This window comes from Anomaloglossus baeobatrachus, chromosome 4 (assembly GCF_048569485.1).
Source record: "Anomaloglossus baeobatrachus isolate aAnoBae1 chromosome 4, aAnoBae1.hap1, whole genome shotgun sequence".
In the NCBI taxonomy this organism is placed as follows: Eukaryota; Metazoa; Chordata; class Amphibia; order Anura; family Aromobatidae; genus Anomaloglossus; species Anomaloglossus baeobatrachus.
The window spans coordinates 445912165-445938160 of record NC_134356.1 but is presented as its reverse complement, the minus strand read 5'-3'; the positions used below and the strand labels follow the sequence as shown (position 1 = coordinate 445938160).

The 25996-nt window shown below is 46.7% G+C and overlaps 1 protein-coding gene across 1 annotated transcript in view; it reads left to right on the top strand.

The window, feature by feature from the left end:
• Positions 1-25996, top strand: part of CCDC33 (coiled-coil domain containing 33) — a 188955-nt gene that overhangs the window by 151014 nt on the left and 11945 nt on the right. The window contains exons 19-20 of the mRNA XM_075343568.1: positions 2015-2146; positions 17081-17171. Of these exons, the coding sequence (XP_075199683.1) occupies positions 2015-2146; positions 17081-17171 (223 nt within the window). The remainder of the gene's footprint in view (positions 1-2014; positions 2147-17080; positions 17172-25996) is intronic.

Genomic DNA, 25996 nt, shown 5'->3' with positions numbered 1-25996 from the left:
TACAGCGTGTTTTCTTTTTGCTGCTTCCAAAATACTGCATTCTACAGTACAAGCACAGTGGATGAGATTTCTAGAAAACCCATGCTCACTGTGCTTGTTTTTCCTGCAGCGTAAACTGACCTGTGGTGTTGCTTCCTATGCTGCAGCATGTGAATTCCTGCTGTATAGTAGCGAGTGTTTGCCACAGGGAGAACAGAGAAAAAATCCACAGCTGCTCAAACCCTGATTATGGGCACTTGCAGCTGCTACATCTGAAGGCACAGCGCACAGCCATAGAACATGACCACTCTCTGTGAGCTTCAGGCAGAGAATAAGCTCCTCGATAAACAGCGACATCACTCAGATTATTTACGGTCACAGCTGGAGATTCCCATGGCACTCCACCTGTGATCGCAGGTAACCTGACCTCAGGTGACCTCAGTAAACTCGGTGACCTCACCTCATCACATGAAAAATGCATAGCACAAAAACGCACCAAAACTGTATGTGTTTTTTATGCATTTTTCTGCCAGAAGGTGCAGATTTCATGCAGAAAACGTCTGCACCAAATCTGCAACGTGTGCACATAGTCTGAAATAAAGCCCTTTTTAATTGGTATTGTTCCCTACATAAAATATAAAAAAAATATATATTTTACCTGCAGCAGCAGCACATCTCCTGTGATAATGGAGCTGTGATTGTCAGTGGTCACATGACATTATGTCACGCAACTGCTGCAATCAATAAGCCGCTGCTAAACGGCTATAGCCTTTCAGTATTCTGTCAATGTGAAAGTCTGTTCTGACAGAACAGTGAACACTGCAGCCAATTGCAGCACAGACTTCCCTGGAGTGGCGCTGGTCCAGAAGGTAAGTGTGCTTTTTTATATTATGTATGGCTCTTGCTAATAAAGTATAGCGGGCTTTACATGCTACGATATCGTTAATGATTTATCATCGGGGTCACGTTGTTTGTGACGCACATCCGGCGTCATTAACGGTATCGCAGTGTGTGACACTTATGTGCGACCTAAAACGATTGCAAAAGCGGCCAAAATCGTTTGTCGCGGAGAGGTCATCCTAAAACAAAAAATTGTTCTCTTCTAATTAGCGATGTTGTTCCTCATTCCTGCGGCAGCACACATCGCTGTGTGTGACACCGCAGGAGCGAGGAACATCTCCTTACCTGCCTCTACCGCCAATGCAGAAGGAAGGAGGTGGGCGGGATGTTTACGTCCCGCTCAGCTCTGCCCCTCCGCTTCTATTGGACAGCTGCCGTCTGACGTTGCTGTAACGCCGCACAACCCGCCCCCTTAGAAAGGAGGCGGATCGCCGGCCAGAGCGACGTCGCAGGACAAGTAAGTAAGTCCGTATGACGGTGGTAAGCGAGGTTGTGCGCAACGGGCAGCAATTTGCCCGTGTCGCACAACCGACGGAGGCGGGTATGATCGCTTGCGATCTCGCTAGCGAGATCGCAGCATGTAAGGCCCACTTAGGGGTTGACCAATAATGGTCAACAACTTACATTTTTGGGGATTGATTGCACTACTGTATGTCTATAACGGTATCTTTCTTTTTATTATTGTGTGTTAACAACAAGTTCACGGTAAAAAAAATGAAATCAGAAAAGCAGAACATCAGTCTGAATAATGCTTTCTCCTTCATGATTAGAGAAGTATTTCAATCATTAGCAACACATGTAAAACACATTGATTTCTCCAAGGCGTCCCATTACTAAGGGGTTCATTTTTTTGTTGAGTCAATAAGGCAGTTACCAAATGTTATCTGCTATAAACAGCCCTGGAATAATGGAGACAAGGTAGACATTTTCTTATCTACCATGTAGTTTATGAGTATTCCAGCATTGTTTTCCCTTGGCCTACACCCAGTTAATACACCAACATCGGTCAATAACAATCTCATTACATATAATTCAGTAAGTTCCCGTATAAGGAGAAGGCACTCATATGTTATTCAGTATATTGATCTATACTGGCCAGCTTTCTTAGTATTGTGGCTTCTTAATGATTTTGTAGAGAAATGACCGTGAGAAGGAGCTGCTTCTACTGCAGAGAGCACACCAACAGCAGCAAACTGTGCTCAGCCACTACCACCAAAGACTCAGCCGGGCAAAGACCTTACAAGACACTGTGCGGAAGCAGGAGAAGGTGAGACATCACATCCTTAGAGATCAGTGTAACCGAACGGCATGTCAAAGGTTGACCTAAATGTGGACATAGATACAGTTTATAAATAGTTAAAAATAACAAAGTTATCTAAAGCCAAATTATCCACGTAAAAAGAGTAAATGCCCTCCAATCACAAACAATTAAATTTTCTTTCAGTTTTCATGTATGTACTCATCTTAAAACCTGCCACAGCATCTCTGCTGAGTAATTTGAGTTTCTGGATATTAATTGTGTTTCTCCTCAGCCACTCAGATAACACTCGACTTTTGTCATTACATTTCTGCAAATCCCATATGTGAGTATTAATTATTGGATTGATAACTGGACATTCTTCTTAAAAGGGATCTAGCATAAACCTAAATAACTTTGTGTGTAACCAACCAGCAAGCATATTCTATTAGTGTCATGATCTGACTATAGGAAAGCGCTGGACAGCAAGCCTTTATGCTGTCCCTCATGCTAGGGGTCCCTAAACTATCCCTAACATCAGTGCTACCCCTAATGGTGGAGATGCTTGAGTCACATGCCTGGCTATTCTACTGACCAAAACTAATCTGATTCCTCCCTCCTACCAGGGAAGGAAAGGGCAGGAGTGAAATACAAAATACAGATAAAGACTGACAGAGGAAAACCAAAACTCTGACACACTGCAAACACACAGGAACAAACAATGAGAAACTCAGGAGAAAAGCAATAGCAGGAAGGTAGCAACAAAAATACAACAAGGGTTAAGTCCACTACCGCACACAACAACAAGTACTACAATCACAGTTAGTCTGGATCACAACATCTCACTAGACCAGCTTAGATAAACTATAGCTTGCATAGAAGGAAGGATGTTCTGACTTCGTCCACGTGTGAGCTGTGTGGACTCCGGCATACAGCTAACCTTCATCCACTGTTTCAATAAACAGACTGTGTTGCCTTTAAGTCTTTATTTATTAAATGATGATGGATAGGTGGATGATCATAAGAAATGGATGATTGATTGGTAAAAACTATAACAAAAGATACAAATCCATATCAGTACAGGCATTTCACAAATAACAGAATGACATACATAGTAGTACTGGTATTTACAGAATCTGCATAACACAGAGAGCAATGCATATGACTGAATACAACATTTACACTGCTGATGCCGCCCTACACCTGCTCTGCATGTATCACAGCCTATGCAATCTGAGTAGAGCCACTGCCACTTCACAGTGCCTACATAACAACTGTACACATATTCCAACACAAATATGTAGTCTAGTACAATGATTCCTACCGGGATCCATTAGTCAGGAGGAACGATTGAAGAAAAGGAACTGGAGCCGGCCATAGCACCTCTGAATCCTATGGAGACACCAAGACATCTGCGTCTCCAACTTAGTAAGGGAAGGGAAAAGGGGCAGTCCAAGGAAGTATCTTTTCCTTAAAGCAACAGGCTCCAAACCACAGAAATACTGTAGAGATGTATGAGGAAAACATAAGAAAGCCAACAGTGACCTCTTGTGGGCAACAAACGATATTACCCTTATCCTATTTAATGAATAGAAGACAGAACACTCCCCGCTTGGCGTTAACCAATGCCACTATTGGACTCCTGAGGGGATAACAACAACACAAGTTCAGTGACTGGTCTGGTGAACAGTTTGTTCTCTCCGAGCTTGCTCACTCTGACCTCTACCTTGCGTACTCTCCCATCCTTGCTGGTAAAGGGTTTGGTGACTAGGCCGAGTGGCCACTCATTTCGGTGTGATTGACTGTCCTTTACAAGTACCACATCGCCAAGTCTGATGTTTGGATGGTCTTTCTGCCATTTTGTTCTGGTTTGCAGAGTGGAGAGATATTGTTTCCTCCATCTGTCCCAAAAGGCATTGGACACGTTTTGTACTTGCCTCCATTGTCTTCTGTAGAGGTCTTTCTCGGTGAATTCTCCAGGTGGAGCTCCTGGGACACAGGTTTTCTGTGTAAGTAACATGGCAGGAGTAAGAACTGTTGAGTCTCCAGAATCTCCAGAAAGAGCTGTCAATGGCCTAGCATTCATGATAGCTGTAACTTCGGCCAAGAACGTAGTCAAGCTTTCGTGGGTAAGTCTGGTGTTTGCTTGCAAGAGGATAGAATCTAGAATCTTGCGTGCAATTCCTATCATTCTTTCCCAGGTGCCTTCCATGTGCGAAGAGTGTGGCGGGTTGAAGGTCCAGGTGCATCCTTGCTCACCTAGGTACCTCTCTACATTTGTAATGTCTAGATTGGAAGGGATTTGGAGTTCTCTTGCTGCTCCAATAAAGTTTGTGCCTCTATCAGAACGAATGTGCTTCACAGGGCCTCTGATAGCAATGAAGCGTCGAAGTGCATTTATGAAACTTGAAGTGTCCATAGATTCTATTACTTCGATATGAACAGCTCTGACAGACAAACAGGTGAATAGAACTGCCCAACACTTTGCTTCGGCATGGACCTTCCTAGTGCGTCTTGTAGCTACGGACCAGGGGCCGAACACATCCAGTCCAACGTTGGTGAAGGGGGGTTCAGTACTGAGCCTGTCAGGTGGATGATTGGCCATCTTCTGGTTTTGAAACATGCCACGAAGTTTGCGACACGTAACGCAGTTGAAGATGAGTTTACTCGCGCTTCTCTTCGCTCCGACTATCCATAGTCCAGCCGCTCGTAGACTCCCTTCGGTAAACAAACGACCTTGATGTCTCACCAAGATGTGATGATGTTGAATGAGCAAGGTTGTGACGTGATGACGTCCGGGAATTATTACCGGGTGTTTCTCTGAGACTTCTACCTTAGCTTCTTGAATGCGGCCACCTATTCTCAGCAGCCCATCTTTGTCAATGAACGGGTCGAGTTTCCTCAACGCACTGTCTCTAGGAATGGGTAGTCCTTTGTCGAGATTGTCTATCTCCTTGTTGTAGGCTTCATTTTGTACAACATGGAGTATTGTAATCTTGGCTTTCTCTAGGTTGGGAGCAGTAAACGCATGCTTGCAGTGATGCCAACCTTTACTGCATCTCTGATTTGTTGGTAGTTCGGACTTGTAAAACTGAGTCACGTGTAGTAAAAAAGCGATGGCTCTAACAAGTGAGTTCCAGGTTGAGAATCTACTGAACCGATGAGATCCGAGGTGACGTACTGAAACCACTGTATGAAGAGCTGACACTTGAGGACGAAGGTCTTCATCGACATCTGGATCCACCAGTTCGAATGTATCGGGCCTGCTGATGTAGGATGTTGTTCGGTACAGGAAGGCAGGGCCTGTGAACCATGTAGTGTCCTTAAGGTGACTTGGTGCAACGGATCTAGTCGCATGGTCGGCGGGATTGTGATGAGTAGATACGTAATACCACTGATCAGGGCGAGTTGATCTTCTTATTCTCAATACCCGGTTGCTGACGTAGACATAGAAGCGTCGTGTTTCGTTGCAGATGTATCCTAGTACCACCTTGCTGTCAGTGTAGAACTCTGCATCTTTGATCTCCTGATTCATTCCATCTGAGATAAGTTCAGCCAGCTCTACTGCAAGGACGGCAGCACAGAGTTCCAGTCTAGGTATCGTGTGTTCACGGAGTGGCGCCAGTTTTGTCCGACTCATGACGAACCCAATATGGATCTGTTCATTCACATCAGTGGTTTTAAGGTATACTACCGCTGCGATTGCTTTGACTGATGCATCGCAGAAGATACAAAGTCTTTGAGATTTGACTTCGGTGGATGGCACAGGAGCGTATGGTCGGTTCATATGAAGATCGGTCAAGGCCTCGAGAGACTTCCTCCACTCTGCCCACAGGTCTGCTTTTTCTGCCGGAAGTGGATCATCCCAATCAGATGTCTCTTGGGTGAAGTCTCTTAGCATCATTTTACCTTGGACGGTAACTGGAGCTACGAATCCCAGAGGATCGTACAAACTATTCACAAAGAAAAGGACACCTCTACGTGTGAAGGACTTTTCTTCTTTGTTGATCTGAAAGGTGAAGGCATCTGTCTTCAAGTCCCAAAGTAGTCCTAGGCTCCGTTGCATGGGAAGAGAGTCGATGCTCAGGTCTATGCCCTTCAGATCACTGGAATAGTCTTGAGAGGGAAAGGCTTCCATCAGTTCTCGGCTATTGGATGCAATCTTATGCAACCTTAAGTTGGACTGAGCGAGCATTTCTTGAGCTCTTTTTAGAAGACTGATTGCTGCCTCGTTTGTGGGTGTGGATTTTAAGCAGTCGTCTACGTAGAAATCCTTTTCCACAAAGGATCTAACATCCGACCCGTACTTCTCTTCACCTTCTTTGGCGGAATTCCTGAGACTGTAGATAGCCACGGCGGGGGAAGGACTGTTCCCGAAGATATGTACCCTCATCCGGTACTCTATGATGTCTTTATCTGGGTCGTTGTCACGGTACCAGAAGAACCTCAGGTAGTTTCTGTGTTCCTTTTTGACGAGAAAACAGTGGAACATCTGTTGGATGTCGGCCATAAATGCCACCGTATCTCTGCGGAAACAGAGTAGAACTTCTAAGAGTCTGTTGTTGAGGTCTGGGCCAGATAGTAGGACATCATTCAACGAGACGTCTTCGCACTTGGCACTTGAGTCGAACACCACTCTTATTTGGCCTGGCTTTTTAGGATGGTACACTCCGAAGATGGGTAAGTACCAGCGTTCCTCAGAGTCTCGTAGTGTAGGCGCGATCTCTGCATGGTTATTTCGGAATATCTTCTCCATGAAGGTAAAGAAATGTTCTCTCATCTCGGGAGACTTCTTGAGCTTGTGTCTGAGGGAGACAAATCGACTGTAGACCTGTTCCCTGTTGTTGGGTAGGCGTTGTCTCCGTGGTCGGAATGGTAAGGGTGCCACCCAGCTGTTCGACTTGTCTTTGGTTATTTCTTGGTCCATGATATCCAAGAACATCCTGTCTTCTATGGACATTGCTGTTTTGTTGTCCTCTTTGGTCCTGTGGAAGACTGTACAGCCTATGTGGTCTTGTTCGCCCTCACAAGCGTGGTCTTCGTTGGAAGGAACTGCGAAAGGACATGGCAGAGGAGTACTGCTTGGTAATTCCTTTACCAACAGACTGTTGTGACATGGTCGGAAGAAAGACGGACGTCCATTTTCTAGTGTGTTGGTGAGCATACTGTTGACTGAGGCTGGCTTGTGTGCTCCTCCTAGACAGACATCTCCTATTACGACCCATCCTAGGTCAAGTCTCTGCGCATATGGAGCGTTCTGGGAGCCGTTAATGGACTCTCTAGCCTTATGCACACGTAGCATGTCTCTTCCAAGGAGTAAGGCTATTGGAGCTTCTGAGTCCAGTTCTGGAATCAGGTGAGCTATACGCTTCAGATGGGGGTTATGAGCTGCTACCTCTGGTGAAGGTATCTCGGACCTGTTGTCAGGAATCTGGTTGCACTCCAGTATGGTAGGTAATGATAGGCAGGTCTGGCCATCTATGGATTCCACCTTGTACCCGCTTGCCTTCCTCCCCGCCGTCTCAACGGTACCTGAACATGTCTTCAAGGAGTAGGGAGAACCGGGGCCTGCAATGTTGAAACTGCTGAAGAAGATGGACTTGGCAAGAGACCTGTTGCTCTGATCGTCCAAGATCGCATAGATCCTAATTGCTTTGTCCCTGCGGCCTGCTGGGTAGACTCTGACAAGGCAGATTTTTGAACAGGACCTTCCTCCTGTGAGTCCTTTACAGATCTCCGTACATTGAGAGGTAACCACTGTGGTGTCTTCATCAGTGTTCTTTTGTTTTCCATCGTGTTCTTCTGCTTGCGGCAACGCTCGTGTAGGTGGTCCAGGGTGTAAGGCTGTATTGTGATCCGTGCTGTCACATTCTGCACATTTCACGCTAGCTTCGCAGTTCCTGGCCATGTGCGATGTTGCAGCACAGCATTTGAAGCAGATGTTGTGTTCCTTGAGGAAGCCTTTGCGATCCTCTAGAGACTTCTCCCTGAAGGCTCTGCATTTTAGTAGAGGATGTGGTTTCCGGTGTAGAGGACACTGTTTACTGATATCCTGGGGTTTGTTCTCTTCTGGAGGATGCGTACTCTCTTTGTGAGCAGGACCTGAGGAGACAATGTTAGTTTTGTGGACCGCCACGGGTGTCCTACTGGGTTTGACACCGGGGGCGGTGGTACATGACAGAGTAAAATCAAAACTAGGGTCATTTCTGATTTTAGCTTGCTGAGCTACAAAATCTACAAATACGGCAAAAGGAGGGAATGGCGCGTTATGTGTTTGCTTATACCGTGAACCGTGTGAGACCCACTTTTCTTGTAGATTGTAAGGAAGTTTTTGCACTATCGGATTGACACCCCTAGCGGTATCCAAGAATGCCAATCCGGGCAAATCTCCTTCCTCTTGGGCAACCTGTAACTCTACTAAGAGATCGCTTAGCTCTCTTAGCCTTTGAAAGCCTTTGGGTCCTATCTTAGGGATGTCATCAATTCTTTTAAACAGAGCATTTTCAATAACTTCTATGGACCCATAGCATTCATCAAGTCTCTTCCACACCAAGTGTAGACCTTTGGGTGGGTTTTTAATGTTAATGTCTCTTAGTCTTTTGGCGTGTTCTACCGATTCACTACCAAGCCATTTTACCAGGAGGTCTACCTCCTCACTACAAGAAAGGTCCAAACCTCTTATGGTGTTCTGGAACGAAGCTCGCCACGACCTATAATTCTCGGCACGATCATTGAACTTTACAAGTCCTTTTGTGACCAGATCTCGACGAGCAAAGAACTTTGCAAAGTCCATGGTGGCTTGGTCAGTGCTGGTGCGAGCCGGTGTATGGTCGTGTCTATTGTGTGGTGTATCACCATACCTGTAGGGTGTTTCCGCCTTCGGAAAGTCAGCATAGTACCTCCCCGGAGAGAAAGGTGTCTCTTTGTGGTAAAATGGTGGTTGTACCTTCCGCCCTGTGGAATAGTAGTTTTGGTGAAGCTCCTCGTGCTGTACACTCTCTTGCTTGAAGCGGTGTAATTCAAGGTTGGATGGCTGGCCGTCTGCGTAGTCTGTTTGGTGAAGCACATCTGAGCTGTCATCTATCCTGGAGTATTGGTAGATGTATTCTGCGACGCGCTGTGCTGGATCCTGCTGGTTTAGGTCCGGCCCAAGAACATCGCTACGTCTTCCTTCGGATTGCTCTGCCGCTTCCAGGAACTCTGCCTTGGCTATTGCGGCCGCTGTCTCCTTTTCTACGGCAAGTCTTTCTAAAGTCAGTTGCAGACGTGCATTCTCTGCTTCTTGTTCTGATTGCAGACGTGCACTCTCTGTCTGTTTTAGTTTGAGTTGCATTTCCTGTTCAGCGAAGGAGGACCTCACTTTAGCTGCTTCGGCCTCAGCGCGGGCGACGGCAGCAAGCTCCCTAATTGAGGATTTAGTAGAGCTTGCCCGTGACCTTGTCTTCAGGGAAGACGCTCGGCTGACAGACATTGTGCACTTGGCTGCAGACTATGTTAGCGGGAAACAGAGTCTATTTGCGGACGGCCTTCCGCGTGGTGGAGAGTGGAATGGTGGTTTCTGGCGTACTGCGGTCTAGTCACTGCGGCTGTATGGTGGCTGCTGCGACATCCATATGCGGTACAGCGTGGATGTTAGCGGTCCCGTACTACAGCCTGCGACCGGCTATCTTTACTGGAGCTGGACTGCGCTCTTGTTCTATGTAGCTGTATGGCGGCTGCTGTAATACCCGTCTGCCGTGTAGCGTGGGTGTTAGCTGTCCCGTACAGTTCGTACAATCGCTGCCTGCGACCAGCAGCCCGTTTTTACTGTTCTGCCTTCGTCCACGTGTGAGCTGTGTGGACTCCGGCATACAGCTAACCTTCATCCACTGTTTCAATAAACAGACTGTGTTGCCTTTAAGTCTTTATTTATTAAATGATGATGGATAGGTGGATGATCATAAGAAATGGATGATTGATTGGTAAAAACTATAACAAAAGATACAAATCCATATCAGTACAGGCATTTCACAAATAACAGAATGACATACATACTAGTACTGGTATTTACAGAATCTGCATAACACAGAGAGCAATGCATATGACTGAATACAACATTTACACTGCTGATGCCGCCCTACACCTGCTCTGCATGTATCACAGCCTATGCAATCTGAGTAGAGCCACTGCCACTTCACAGTGCCTACATAACAACTGTACACATATTCCAACACAAATATGTAGTCTAGTACAATGATTCCTACCGGGATCCATTAGTCAGGAGGAACGATTGAAGAAAAGGAACTGGAGCCGGCCATAGCACCTCTGAATCCTATGGAGACACCAAGACATCTGCGTCTCCAACTCAGTAAGGGAAGGGAAAAGGGGCAGTCCAAGGAAGTATCTTTTCCTTAAAGCAACAGGCTCCAAACCACAGAAATACTGTAGAGATGTATGAGGAAAACATAAGAAAGCCAACAGTGACCTCTTGTGGGCAACAAACGATATTACCCTTATCCTATTTAATGAATAGAAGACAGAACAAAGGATCTAGTCAGCATATATAGGAGGGGAGCAGATATGATTGCTTCCCCCACAACATGTGAACAAAGGAGACTCACAAGCAGATCAGCTAAGATGAACTCTTGTTAGCTTGCCTATGAACTACCAATCTGTTGGTTAACACCCAAGTCTGCCTGTGCTGATCAGAGATATCAGAGAAATTATGAGGTGGAGTGTCAAAATTTATAGTCTGAATAGATCCCGACATTGCCATGACAGTTGGTGATGTTTGTAAATCCCTCCGTGTAACAGTAAGGTGCCCAAACATATTAGACTAATATTGTCCTAACCCATCAATTTCAGTAAAATCAGTTAATGTGGAGTAAAGGGTGCTTTACATGCTGCAACATCACTACCGATATATCGTCAGGGTCACATCGTTAGTGACGCACATCCGGAGGCGGTAGCGACATCACTGCGTGTGACACCAAGGAGCGACGATCAATGATCGCAAAATCGTTCAAAAACGGTGATCGTTGACACGTCGCTCCTTTCCTTAATATCGCTGCTGCGTGTACGATGTTGTTCGTCGTTCCTGCGGCATCACACATCGCTGTGTGTGACACCGCAGGAGCGACGAACATCTCCTTACCTGCGTCCACTGGCAATGCAGAAGGAAGGAGGTGGGCGGGATGTTACGTCCCGCTCATCTCCGCCCCTCTGCTTCTATTGGCCGGCCGCATAGTGACGCCTAAGTGACGTCGCTATGACTCTAAATGCACCTCCCCCTTGAGGGAGGGATTGTTCGGCTGTCACAGCGACGTCGCTGACAAGGTATGTGCATGTGACGCTGCCGTAGCGATAATGTTCGCTACAGCGGCGATCACCAAATGTCGTACGAGCGACGGGGGCGGGTGCTATCGCGCTCGACATCGCTAGCAATCGCTAGCGATGTTGCAGCGTGTAACGCACCCTTAAATGTCAGAGCAAAGAAAGGTCAGGCATGATGGATTTCAGCATGCTCAATTCTTTATTCCCATAGAAGGAGATAAGGTAACTTGCAACGACTTCTTCATCTGCCCTCATTGAGCACACATACAAGTTCAGCTCAACTGAGCATGTTTGGGTCAATCGGGTGGAATAGCTGGTGCAAGATTGTTTGACCATTGTTCAGCCAAACTTACAGCTGCAAGCAAGGAAATGGCTTTAAATATTCGTTGCATCCCCGGGGCTCAGTTACTGGTCCATAGAATCTGATTTTAGAGCCAACTTCCATATATGCACAGACTTTTTAAGACCATTTTAAACAATTATTCCAGATCAGATTTTGTGACTGTTAAAATGATATTCCAAGTTCTTACTATGTGCTTTACAGTTCCACTTCTCGCTTTTGTCCTATGGTCTTAATCTAGGTCTGCTAGGATTGCTTGACATTTCCCTTGTCACGTGACAAAGAAAACAAGGATCCAACAGGAACCTGTCTGTTCTATTGTTTTCAAAATAACTGGCTCTATGTGATTGTCAGAATGTTCCTCCACCTTGTGAAATAATGTTCAGCAAAGAGGGGGCTAGTTTCCATTTCCTTGGAATAATGTTGGTCGAGGACGCACCTGTGCGTCAGTTCTTTTCTAAATTTTGCATATTTCTGTATATTCTCATCTTTTGTGTGATTTAAAGGGGAATTTATTCTTCTTATAGATGATAATGGTGATTTTTTTGTTATATTAGCACAATATTGTTTTTTCTTTTCAAAAACTGTCTGATGTGGTTTAAAAATCAGTAACCATTCAGTGAGACTATGGCCCCTTTCAGACGTCCATGTTTAAACAGGTACAGGCCATATGTACCGCTATGGTCATCCGTGTGTCATCCATGTGACGTCCGTGTGTTATGGGACGGCTTCGGAACGATTGAGTGTAGAACCTAATCCCAACCCCAGGGTCCACTGTGCTATAGATGGTACATAGCATCTAAGCGCCCGGCGGGCGGGACGGACAACAACAGTTGCAGGTAAATGGGCGCACTATAGTCTATGTTGACTTCACACAGACTACACAGCAGTGCGATAGGGAAACTACAAATAACTAAAAGGATAGAGCAACAGGCCACTACTCATGCTGTCATGAAAGAATAAGGAGTAGACAGAAAAGAAATGCAATTCAAGCGACCTGCTTATGTGGTGTATAGCATGCTTAACCAGTGCGCACATCGGTACTTAAAAAAGGGAAAAGCAAATTCAAGCGACCTATCTAAATGTGATGTAACACGCTTAACCAGGGTACACACCGGTAGTTAGGAAAGGGTAACGCAAATTCATGTGACCTATCTTAATGTGGTGTATTCCACCCTTAACCAGCGCACACAACAGTACTTGGACGCAATTCAAGTGAGCTGCCTGACACCCACACACCATGAACTTGTTAACAACTGAGCACCATCCGGTGTTGGCGACGTCCATAAATAAATTAAGCATGGACCAGACAAGTTCACGCCCAGTCGGCATGAGTGTAGTTCACCGGCCAATCTGCATGTCGCATCATAAGGACAGCTGATGTCATCAGGACAGCTGACATCCAACGACCAATCAGAATTTAATGGTATGAACGTATACCTTACCATCATATAAAAATAAACACCAAGCCAATCAGAAGATGCCACATCACGCGCTTGCGCAAAGACCCACTTCCCACACAGTCTCTGGCTGAGCATATTCAGCCTGCACATGCACAGTGGTCCATTTTCTGAACTTAGAATCTGGCAGCCGAGCAGCCAGCAGAACATCACGAGCATGAGCCAGACGTTACAACCGGCACCTAGGTGGTGCAGTAAGTTCAGGGGGCATCTCTGGCAAAGACGCAGAAACATCCAAGGGCACCCAAAGTCTGACCCGTGAAAGCGATTGATTCTGGCGCATAACACGTGTTTGCTTACATGTGACATCCGTGTGACTGGTACCAGTAAAAAATGCATGATACTGAAATGAATGGTTTTTTAATGTGTACAAGATGGTTAAAGCCTGAAAATTATAGTTATAGAAAGAACAGATAAAATATATAAATAGATAAATAGATTGATAGGTAGAACAGATAAAATAGATAAAGAGATATAAAGAAAGAAAAGAAAGAACATACTGTATAACATAGACAGAAAGAAAGAACAGATAGACTAGCTCAATAGATATAGAGATAGCTAGCTTGGCCAGCTGTTTTACAGCATTTTTATTTTTTAATGAAAAAAAAAAAAAATGACTTGGGGTCCCTCCCCAATTTTCATCTCCAGCACAGTAACAACAGCAGCTGCGGGCTGCAACCCTCAGCCCTCAGCTCTCTGCTGTACCTTGGCTGGTTTTGAAAAAAATAGAGGAGATCCCACGCTTATTTTTTAAATTGGTGTGGTGATAAATGGGGTAATATTTGTGGGGTTGATGCCAGCTCCAGCTGGCATCAAGCCCTGGTATTAATAATTGGTGGCGTCTAGCAGACACCCCCATTACTAATCCGGTAGTTGAAAAGAGAATGAAAAACCCCCCAACTCACCAATTTATTTGTTTGGTTTTTTTTTAAAAAAAAAAAATACAAAAGGTCTACCATAATCCATTGTGAGGTCCCACGACATTCCCCAAAAGCGAACCGAAAAAGACATAAAAAGAGAAAATAATTCAGTAAATATAGAAAAGAGACACCCTCTTTTCCAATTTATTTCTCTGTCAAAGCCCTAATTCTGGTCCGCCGTAATCCAATTAGGGGGGCCCATGTCGATCCCATATGTCGCTGGCGGAGGGGACGCGCTCGCCACGCTCGGGTCCGGGGCTTTTGTTGCTGCTTGGTGGCTCGAGCGGTGGGCCGGACCCGGGGACTCGAGCAGCGCTCCTCGTCCACGAGTGAAAAAGGGGGGTGGTTTGTTTAGGGAGATAGTTCGTGACGCCACCCACGGGTCGTGGTGATTATTAGCACCACCGCTGCTGGTGACGGGGATCCCGGGAAGGATGGTAGGGAGCAGCTAGGATGTTGTCCCCTCCGTGGGTAGGGGTTGGTGATCCCGGGGCCCGGTGGTGTAACGGGGAGGCTGGATGGCTGGAATGCAGGGTTGCAGGGGCAGCGCGGTGCCGGATGGCACTGGTGTACTCACTCAGGCAGTCAATGACAGAGTCTCTGGTAAACCAAACGGCTGGATGGACAGGTCCCACAGCCGGCTGCAGTGTTGTGCTCTCCCCGGATGGCTGATGGTGGCTGTCTTTCCCTGCACCTGTTAGAATGTTCTGACTCCTGTGGTTGCCCACCGGTAGTCCGCTCCCCGGCGTATAGGTGCCATAGGAGCCCGTTTTGCTCCCAGGCGCTGGCCCTTGGATCTCTAGCCTGTGGCGGTGGCTGTATATCCTCTCGGTGTGGACTGTTGCCTTCTGTCGGGTCTTGGTTGTTGGAAAACCCCTGGGGTTCCTGTCACACTCGGATTTGACTATTGTCGGCGGCTCCAAGCCTGGTCGGGGTCCGATGGCCCTGCCTGTGTGCTTAGCTTCACTCCGCTCCCCGGTTCGGTACCGGCGGGCCAACGCCCGACCCCGGTCCTACGGCTCTGCAGAGATTCACTAACTCCTGCAGACGGCCACCATCGTCTGCCAACCTTGCTGTTTGTGTCTGGGCCCCCACCCAGACACCGACAGTTTCTGACCTCTCACTTTTACCTCCAAAACTAATCTGTCTGTTTTCCCCCCTCCAGACCTGTGAACTCCTCGGTGGGTGGGGCCAACCGCCTGGCTCCTCCCCACCTGGTGTGGACATCAGACCCTGGAGGGAGGCAACAAGGGTTTTTGTCTGACTGTTGTAACTGTCTAGGGGAGGGGGTGTGTATGGTGTTATGTCTGTGACTACCTGGCTAGTCCATGGCGTCACACATACTGCTGGCTCATTCAATGGAGAACTGCATTGATTGCGAGAGCAGCCCCTGCAGGCACATACACACACACACACTGCTGTGTGTGCTTCCCTGCAGTGACCTGGACCTCATAAGGTCAGCCCAGGTCACTGCAAGGGCGCCCTCAGCAGTGCGTGTGCAGCCGCGGCAGTGATGTCACAGGTTCATTGGAGTATCCAATGAGCTCGGATATAAATGAATAAAAATAGATACAGGCGCAATATGAGAAGCATCCATGGATAAATCCCAAATAGGTATAATTAAATTCTGCTTACGTTTGCAGGTTGTGCGCCCCCGCACAACCCCAGTGAAAGCGTGACAGTCCGGGGTGATCCTCCGTTCTGATTGCTGTATCCGTGCTTGTTGGATGCAGACTTAGGTATCACTTCAGGCTCCTGAAGTCCACCGGCACCTTGGGATTCAGGTTTTCCTTTGCGATCCTCCGTTCTCCAGCTGGATTCTCTAATGGATTGTCAAGTCCTATGCAGCTATTACCGAAATCCCAGGTAGGGAGTATGCATATAGGAAAGATTTTTTTTTGGTCTGCTATAGCGCTTCAGGAACCATTTGCTGATATTTAAATGTTGTATTTTTATTTTTTATTGTTGAGCTCCTATTAATACAACACGTTTCAGCAATCAAATATGATACCTGATGAAAGCATATTTGATTGCTGAAACGCGTTGTATTAATAGGAGCTCAACAATAAAAAATTAAAATACAACATTTAAATATCAGCAAATGGTTCCTGAAGCGCTATAGCAGACCGAAAAAAATCTTTCCAATGAGCTTGGATGACCTCCTGGCGACACCTGTGTTACCGTGGGTGTTGTGGCCATAATGTCGTGGGTTCATCGGAGTTCACAATGAACTTTAATGAACTCGTAAAGTCACTGTCGTGACATCCGGGTAGTGCGGGTGTCGCCAGGAGGTCATCTGAGTTCATTGGATACTCTGATGACCTCCTGGTGTCACTGGACACACACTGCTGGATACTCACCTGTCCCCGGCGCTGATATCCCCAGCGATGATGCTGCTTCCAGGTCCATGGTGCAGTAAATATGCAATGAGCATAATGAAAGGGGGTCGGAAGCAAGTGACAGCAGGCCGAAGACAGCAGCACTGGAAACAGGTAATTATAGCAAATCATTTTATTTCAAAGACACGTGTTTTCTCCGGTACATGTCACACTAATGTCAAGCAGATCACATCAGTGTGCGATCAGTATGACACCCGTGCTGCTGGAGAAAACATGGACATGTCTCCGTGTGTACATGCAGGGACACACGGTCCATGTGAAAACACAGACGTGTGAGTAACACCTTAGAATAACATGGGTACGTGTGGCATCCGTGTTATAAACGCATGTCACAGGTACCTGAAACATGGACGTCTGAAAGGGGCCTAATACACAGTGATGGGTGTCTGGAAATGGACAAATTCTTTTTTACAGCACTGTGTTACTTTTTATTAGTTATTTTTGTATATGCAATTTAAAGCTACACCCTAACATGAGAAATAACACATCCTTAACTGATGTTGCATTTGGGACTTGCTTTTTGTTTATTAAAGGTAATTGAGAGAATGGAGAAACTGCTAGATACTAAACTGAGAGATGAGAAGAGGAGCCGCATGGACAGAGGAGATAGAGGTGACCTTAAAGGTAGGGTGTCGCGTTTTTTTATTTTTGTAGTAATAATAGTAATTATGAAATCAAGTATTTTTAATACAAAATTAAACTCACTGTTTATTTAGTTTTTATTTAATTCTAGTTTTACTGAAGCACTGGGGGCTGCCATGCTGGATTTGCTGTCTGTAACGACAGTTACTCACCTCCTTTATGGCAGCCCCCTGTGCATTACCTCTGATAGTTGGGCTCCGACCCCTAGGCTTATTACAGGAGAGCTCCCTGCTGTTACCTGGACGTGCCCCCTGGGCTGTCCAGATCACAGCAGAGGGAGGAGATCAGCGCCATCTTTCTGCAGCTCACAGCGGTCATGCTGTGTGCTGAACGTTTCCCCCTGTCACCCGTTCGTCCTGTGTGAGTAGTGTACTGGTGCCCCTCCCCCCCGCTGACGATGCTACCATCTCCAATGACACCCCCATGCTCTCCCCCCATGGCCTGTCACCTGTCGGCCTGTGTGAGCAGTGTACCCCCGGCCGCAGTGGGCAAGCATGCAGAGCATTGTGTGTGTGCGTGCGTTGCAGAGCATTGTGTGTGCGTGCGTGGCAGAGCATTGTGTGTGCGTGCATGGCAGAGCATTGTGTGTGCGTGCATGTGGATGAGCTTTTTGTGAATGCATGTGTGGCAGAGCATTGTGTGTGCGTGCGTGGTAGAGCATTGTGCGTGCGTGGTAGAGCATTGTGTGTGCGTGCATGTGGCAGAGCATTGTGTGTGTGTGCGTGGCAGAGCATTGTGTGTGCGTGCGTGGCAGAGCATTGTGTGTGCGTGCGTGGTAGAGCATTGTGCGTGCGAGGTATAGCATTGTGTGTGCGTGCATGTGGCAGAGCATGTTGTGCGTGCGTGTGGCACAGCATTTTGTGTGTGCGTGTGTGGCTGTGCATTGTGTGTGCGTGCGTGGCAGAGCATTGTGTCAGCATGCATAGCAGAGCATTGTGTCAGAATGCATGGCAGAGCATTGTGTATGCGTGCGTGTGGCAGAGCATTATGTGTGCGTCCGTGGCAGAGCATTGTGTGCGTGCGTGGCAGAGCATTGTGTGTGCGTGCGAGGCAGAGCAATGTGTGTGTGTGCGTGTGGCAGAGCATTGTGTTTGCGTGCGTGGCAGAGCTTTGTGTGCATGCATGGCAGAGCATTATGTGTGCGTCCATAGCAGAGCATTGTGTGTGCATGCGTGGCAGAGCATTGTGTGTGCGTGCATGCGTGGCAGAGCATTGTTTGTGCATGCGTGGCAGAGCATTGTGTTTGCGTGCTTGGCAGAGCATTAGGTGTGCGTACGTGGAAGAGCATTGTGTGTGCGTGCATGTGGCAGAGCATTGTGTGTGCATGCGTGGCAGAGCATTGTGTGTGCGTGCATGCATGGCAGAGCATTGTTTGTGCGTGCGTGGCAGAGCATTGTTTGTGCGTGCGTGGCAGAGCATTGTGTTTGCGTGCCTGGCAGAGCATTGTGTGTGCGTGCGTGGCAGAGCATTGTGTTTGCGTGCGTGGCAGAGCATTGTGTTTGCGTGCGTGGCAGAGCATTGTGTTTGCGTGCGTGGCAGAGCATTATATGTGCATGCGTAGCAGAGCATTGTGTGTGCGTGCATGTGGCAGAGCATTGTGTGTGCATGCGTGGCAGAGCATTGTGGGTGAACGTGCGGCAGAGCATTGAGGGCATGTGGCAAAGCATTTTGGGTGGTCGTGCATGCAGAGCATTGCACCGTCATGGTGCTCGGTCACACACACAGTATATACACACTGTACACACGGTATATAGTATATACACACAGTATATAGTATATGCACACATTACATGGTATATAGGATATACACACGCTGGCTCCGCCTCCTTCATGCTGTTCGGTCGCACACAGTATATACACAGTGTACACACGGTATATAGTATATACACACAGTATATAGTATATGCACACAGTACATGGTATATAGTATATACACACACTGGCTCCGCCTCCTTCATGCTGCTTGGTCACACACACAGTATATACACAGTGTACACACAGTATATAGTATATACACTCAGTACACAGTATATATTATATACACACGGTGGCTCCGCCTCCCTCATGCTGCTCAGTCACACAATATATACACACTGTACACACGGTATATAGTATATACACACAGTACATGGTATATACGCACGCTGGCTCCGCCTCCCTCATGCTGCTTGGTCACACAGTATATACACACTGTACACACGGTATATAGTATATGCACACAATACATGGTATATAGTATATACACACGCTGGCTCCGCCTCCCTCATGCTGCTCGGTCATATAGTATATACACAATATACACATAGAACATATGATCAGACTATTGCAGGTTTAATTCCGTAAGGTAACTATTAAGACTATTAAATACAGTGAAAAGTAGAAAAACAATGTTTAAAAACACACACATATATACAGTACATAATATAAATATATATATATATATATATATATATATATATATATATATATATATATATATATAAAATTAACTAGTCCAATCAGAAAACAGCAAATAAAAAAGCCAAAAATGCAGTTTTTCAGCCACCGCAACAACAACAGAGTAAAATGTAATACCAGACAGCAATCAAGACATCGAATATACCCCCAAATAATATCAATAAAAATATCAGCTCAGGGCACAGAATCAAGACTTCACAAAGCTCCATATCCCAAAAATATAATATGTTACGGCTCTCAGAAAGCCACGACACAAGCAAGGTTTTTTTTTTTTCAAAATGTCTTAATTTTTTTTCTTTGCTTGAATAAATAATAAAACTATACATGTTTGGTCTCTACGTAATCATATTGACCTGGATAATACTACTTATATTTCCATGAACGCTGCAAATACAAACCCTAAAAATCTATTGCAGCATTTCCCTTTTTTGCTATTTCACCACACTTGGAATTTTTTCCCTGTATACCATTAAGTCATATGATAAAATTAATGGTTTCATTCAAAAGTACAACTGGTTATTTTGATGGAAAAATATAAAAGTTAAAGCTCTTGGAATAAGGGGAGGAAAAAACAAAAGCGCAAAAAAATAATCTGGTTCTTAAGGGGTTAACATTAAATGTTGTAAGGGGAGGTACAGTAGAAAGAATTCATTTTAATATGACATGAATGTTAAAATATATATTCAATCCATTTTGCTCCCAAATCAGCAACATGCTGCCAGTTCTATGTTGGCCAAATGTCACAGGCATAGTACCATCCAGATACCGGTAAACTAGTGCCAGCCATATGCTCCCTCATCAGTGCCAAAATATATCTCTTGATCTCTGATCTCTTTTTGACACTAAATTTATATTTGTCTGGAAATGCATTGGGGCATGACAATGCACTTAGTCACTCAGCCTTAGGCCTGCGACACACATCCGTGCCGCCGGCACGTGTTTGTCATTTTTTACACGTACCGGCGGCACGGAGACACGTTAAGCAATGCTACCCTATTGTAGCAGGCACACACACGTAAAACCACACGGAACGTGTGTCCGTGTGCGTTTGTACGTGTGTGCGTTTTTCAAAGCGCTGACATGTCAGTGTTTTCTCCCGCGGTACGGGTGTCACACGGCCCGCACCCATACCACACGGGTGTAGTGTGGATGCGGTCCTGTGTGACACGCGTCGGAGAAAACACACGTGTCAGTGAAAAAAAAAACATTTACTCACCTTCTCCAGCCCTCCTGTCTCTGCCGCTGCTGCCTCTTGCTGCCGACCGCTGCTCATTAATCTCATAGAATATTCACTTCACTGCCTGGCAGCAGCAGCAGTGGGGAGACGGGAGGGCTGGAGACCGAGGATCAGCACCACGGACAGCAGCGCGGACAGCAGGAAGGACCAGGTGAGTATGATAATTACCGGTTCTACGTGTGCTTTCGCGGATAGCACACGTAGAACACACGTGTCCCGCACATACCAGAGACACATACTTACCTGCACGCAACACGCAGGGGAAATACGTGTCTCTCGGCACGTGCGTGATTTTCACGTGAATGTGGCAGAGGCCTTATGCCTATTATAGAGTCCTTCCTCTGGTTGATTGATTGGTCATTGGCTCCTATATACGGCAGGGAATATAACGTAAGGCTGGAGTCATATTTGCATGTGAGTTGCACAAGGATCGCATCGCACTGCCCAGTGGTTCTCCTGACAGGAGCGTGCAGCTTCATGTATTTCTATGCAGCTGACACACTCCTGTGAGGAGAGACGCGGCTGATTCAGGCAATGCAATACGATGCGATCCTCGCGCAAGTCACAAGCAAGAGGGACTCCAGCCTAAGGCTGAGAAGCTGTAAGTGCATCTTCACGCCCTAATGCACTTCTAAACATGAATATACAGAACCTGGAAAGATGATTTTGGGCTGCTGGAGCATCGCTTTGGGGGTTATGAAGGGATGAATCTGCTTTTCTTTTAAAGAGCAACAGTCAATAAATGGTTTTGGGAAAGATGTTTCTGACAGGTGGGTTTTTAATAATATCGTCTATCTGTTTTATAATAGTGCCGCCACATTCCCTATAGCGCTTCTAGTCACATGACTTACAACATTGCAGCGACGTGTTTTGTTCATTGCCATCTGCACACCTTTTAACTAGAGATGAGCATTGCTCATTGAGCAAACCTGAAAAGTACAGTTCGGTGTTCATACCGAACACGGACTTCACAAAAAAAACCAGTGTTTGAGTTTGGAGTTCGGGTGCTTTCCGTATGCTAATGACTCGCTCAAGCAGCTGTCACACAGAGTTTTGCACAAACTTTGCCAACTGTCTGTTCAAACTGCAGATTTTGATACTTTGCCCGATGATTTCTCTGGTGTCTGGGATCAATACAGGCAGAATCGGGTGTTGACCTGCTGTGTGCTGATTCATAGTCAGGCTAGCAAGATTAAATCTCTGCTACTCTGTTTGCTCCTTTAATCATATGTTGTGGGGAGACCTATCATATCTGCTCCCCTCCTATTTATACTGTTGGAATCCTTCTACCAATGCCAGTTATACTTTATTCTGTGTTGGTCTGTGAGCTGTAGTGTCCCAGACTCTCTCTGGTGAAAGTTGTGCTTTTTGCTTGGTGCGATTGTGGCATGTACCCCTGTTGTCTTGTACTTTCTTCCTGCTCTTGTTTTCCTCCTGAATCTCTTACTGTCTTATCCTGTGTATTTTCATGCTGTGTGACAGAGCTTTAGTTTTTTTCTTTGTCTGTTTTTTTTCTGTGGTTTCAACACACTCCTGTCTCTTCCCTCCCTGGTGGAGATGGGGAATTAGAAAAGGACTGGTCAAGAGCAGGGCCAGGAAGGAGACTCAGGCCTCTCCACTATTAAGAGTATCCCTGAGAATTGGGATAGCTTAGGGCTCCCTAGGTTGAGGGACAGTTTAGGAGTCCCGGTTCCCTGCAATCCTTAAGTCACCATGACATCAGCACTGTGCTCAGGTACGCTTGGTAATCGGTCCGGTGAGAACCGCTTGCAGTGTTTAAATGGCTCGCACTGGGGGTAACAAGAGCATTATCAGATGTAGTATGTACAAAAAAATAAAATAAATTAAATAATAGAAAAAACCTGGCCAACCTCCCCGGAAGGGTACTGTTTATGTCTGACTGTAAGTGAGCAGAGACCCGAACTGCCCAATTATTGACTCACATTTGTATATGTGACGCCCTGGGCAAGCCAGGGGTCACAGGTCATGACACCACCACACACCCCACATTCCCTGCAGGAACACCAAGGTCAGAACACAAAATCCTTGTTGCCTTCCTCCAGTGGCTGATGTCCACACCAGGGGGTGGGCCAGGCGGTTGGCTCCGCCCACCGAGGAGTTCAGAGTCCTAGAGCCGGGAAAACCAGGCAGATTAAGTTTAGAGTTTGAAGGAGAGGGAGGTGGTAGAGGAGTTGAAGTGAAGGAGAAGGTGACAGCAACAGAGCCTGAAGTTAATCCGGGTGTGTGCCCCGGACTGAGACAGCGAGGTTGGCAGACGGCGGTGACTGTCTGCAGGAGTGGCCTATTGGAGTCTACCGTAAGGACCGTGGATGGGTGGTGGCCCGGCGGTACCGGACCGGTACACAAAGAGAAGCCAGCACCATTGGCAGGGGCCTTTCGGATCCCGGCAAGGCTTGGAGTCGCCGTGAATTTGCCAAATCCGTCAGTGAAGGGGACCTCCTGGGTCTCCAAACAGCCAAAGTCCCGATTGAAGGCAACCGTCCAACCATATTGGAGAGACACCGCCACCGCCAAGGCACCAGTTTCTCAGGGCCAGCGCCTGCGGGCAAAAGAGGGGCTCTTCCGGCTCATATCCAAGCTGGGGAGCGGGTTACCGGTGGGAATCCATCGCTACCAACAACCGTATTTAGGTGCAGGAAAGAGACAGTCACCGCTAACTTGCAGGGAACATCAACACCGCAGCCGTCCGAGGGAGCCGTCCAACCAGCCGCTTGTTTACCGTGAACTGTGTCATCATCCTTGGGCTGAGTGAGTACCTCCGTGCCGTGCGGCACAGCGCTGCCCCTGCGTCCCTGCACCTCAACAGGCCCCATAACCCGCCTGTCAACCATCCTAACTCCCCATCATCGGGCCCCGGGACCACCAACCCCCCTACCCACGGAGGGGAGGGCCAACATCTAGCTGCTCCATACCATCACTCCCGGGATCCCCATACAGAGCAGCGGTGGTGTCCACACAATCACCACAACCGTGGGTGGCGTCACGGACAATAAATCCCCTAAACCAAACCCCTTTTCACTCACGGGCGAGGAGCGTCGCTCGAGTCCCCGGGATCCGGCACATCGCTCAAGCCACCGAGCAGCAGAGGCCGCAGCAGCAGCGGCAGCCGGACCCGAGCAGAGGGAGAGCGCAGCGTCCCCTCCTCCGCCCGCGATATATACAGGTCAAGTCCAGGTCCAGATCCAAACTTTATCTAAAGTCCGGCAGAACCCGCCATCCGAATTTCAACAGGTCTGCTCACCTCTGCTTTTAACTAACTCCATAAAAGCAACAACCAACTACCCCGACCTTACTGCTACACAGAAACTGGTGGTGCTCACTAACTAAGGCACCAATAGTTTAATCAGCATTGTCAGCAGTAAGGGGTACCTCTAAGATGTGAAATTATTTATTCCCATAGCCCCATCCTCAGAATTGCCTTTCTGGTAGACAATAACAATGGGAGCGGTACATGCTAGCCTTCATCTATGTGTGGCAAGACATCTGTCACAGGTGTGGGTAGGGGTGTAGGGCACCAAGTTAATGACTTTATCCCGGCCTAGCCCAGAGGTATCTGTATGATGATGATGATGATGATGATGATGAAACTCCCCATGAAGTCACTAGTGCTGTTGTTTCTATAGTGGCCTGTTTGCCATATATATATAGCACAAAAGTTGCAAAATTCTGTACATACTACGAATCTTAATAAATATGACCCAACGTCATTAATATGAGGTCATTTGTAATAAAGTATATTACAGTGTATCTGTATGTGACACGGACCTGGTATTTACACTGTCTACGACATCCCTCTGCAGTAATGTGCTCATTTACCGGAGTGACATAGCTCCGAGATGGCAAAATGTGACCACTAACAAAATGAAAATATCAGTGTTGCTTGAGAATTATCCATCTGGATAGAAAAAGCTGTAAATGTAGGATTTTTCTCTTATGCAGTTTTTGTGGGTTCTTGACAGTAACAATTTTTAAATGTTTTTTTCTCTCTATTTTATGGATGAAGCAGTGGTTTTGCCCGCTATTGCCATAAGATGTATGACTTTCCATAACAGGGTGAGAGGTGATATTAATCTCAAAGCAGGGAGTGATGGAGCTGTGTAAGTAATAACACTATAATAAGGGGTAATACAAATGAAAGGGAGTGCAAGGAGTGACAGCTGTAAGTGAGACCATTAGTGCACATTTTTAGCAAGGAAACATTGAATAAATCACTTTAAATGTATGTCTGACTGCAGGATCTTTTTCTTTGTGTGTATTAGGCAGTTTTCATTAACTCGCTGGATCTGCGCCTGCTTACTGAGCAGTTCACAATATGAGCTGTAATATATCAGAGCAGAACTGTGTGGGCTATCATCATATTGGTAAAACAGATATTATTTAAAGGGGTTGTCCACTACTAGGACAAGAAGTTTTCATTCCCTATATTTGATTCCAATAAAATAAAAAAGCTTATACTCGCCTTTCATTGCAGCGCAGTTCCAGCGGTGTCGGTGCTTGCGTTCCCGGGTTCCTGTGAGGCTGCCTTAGGCCCCTTCACACGCACGTGAAAAAAACGAACCGTTTTTTCACGGACGTATTAAAGGGGTGGTTTGCTCCCCGTGTGCCGTGTTTGTGGCATATGCATGTTCTCCGTGTGTTATACGTAATAACACATGGAGAACGGAAAGTCCCGCCTTACCTGATTCTTCCAGAGCTGTCTGTGGTGCTGAATGACAGTGTCCGGTACAGGCCACGCCCCGCTGACGCTGCTTCCGGCCCCCAGTGAAGAAGATTCGTTGTTCACTGGGGGGCGGATGCAGGTGACAGCCGCAGCAGAGAATGCAGGGCTGGTGGAGGTGAGTATGTGTTTTTTTTATTTTTACAATGACACGTGTGTTTCTCCGGCACATGTCACGTGGGACCGCATGCACACTACATCCGTGTGGTACAGGTGCGGGCCGCGTGACACCCGTGCTGCAGGAGAAAAATAAACATGCCGCCGTATGGAGCACACGGGCTCACGTCTGCTCCACACGGAGGCACAGGCCAATGGCTGAACTCGTGCATGCACATAAACCCATTGATTTTAATGGGTATACATGTGCCCGTGTCG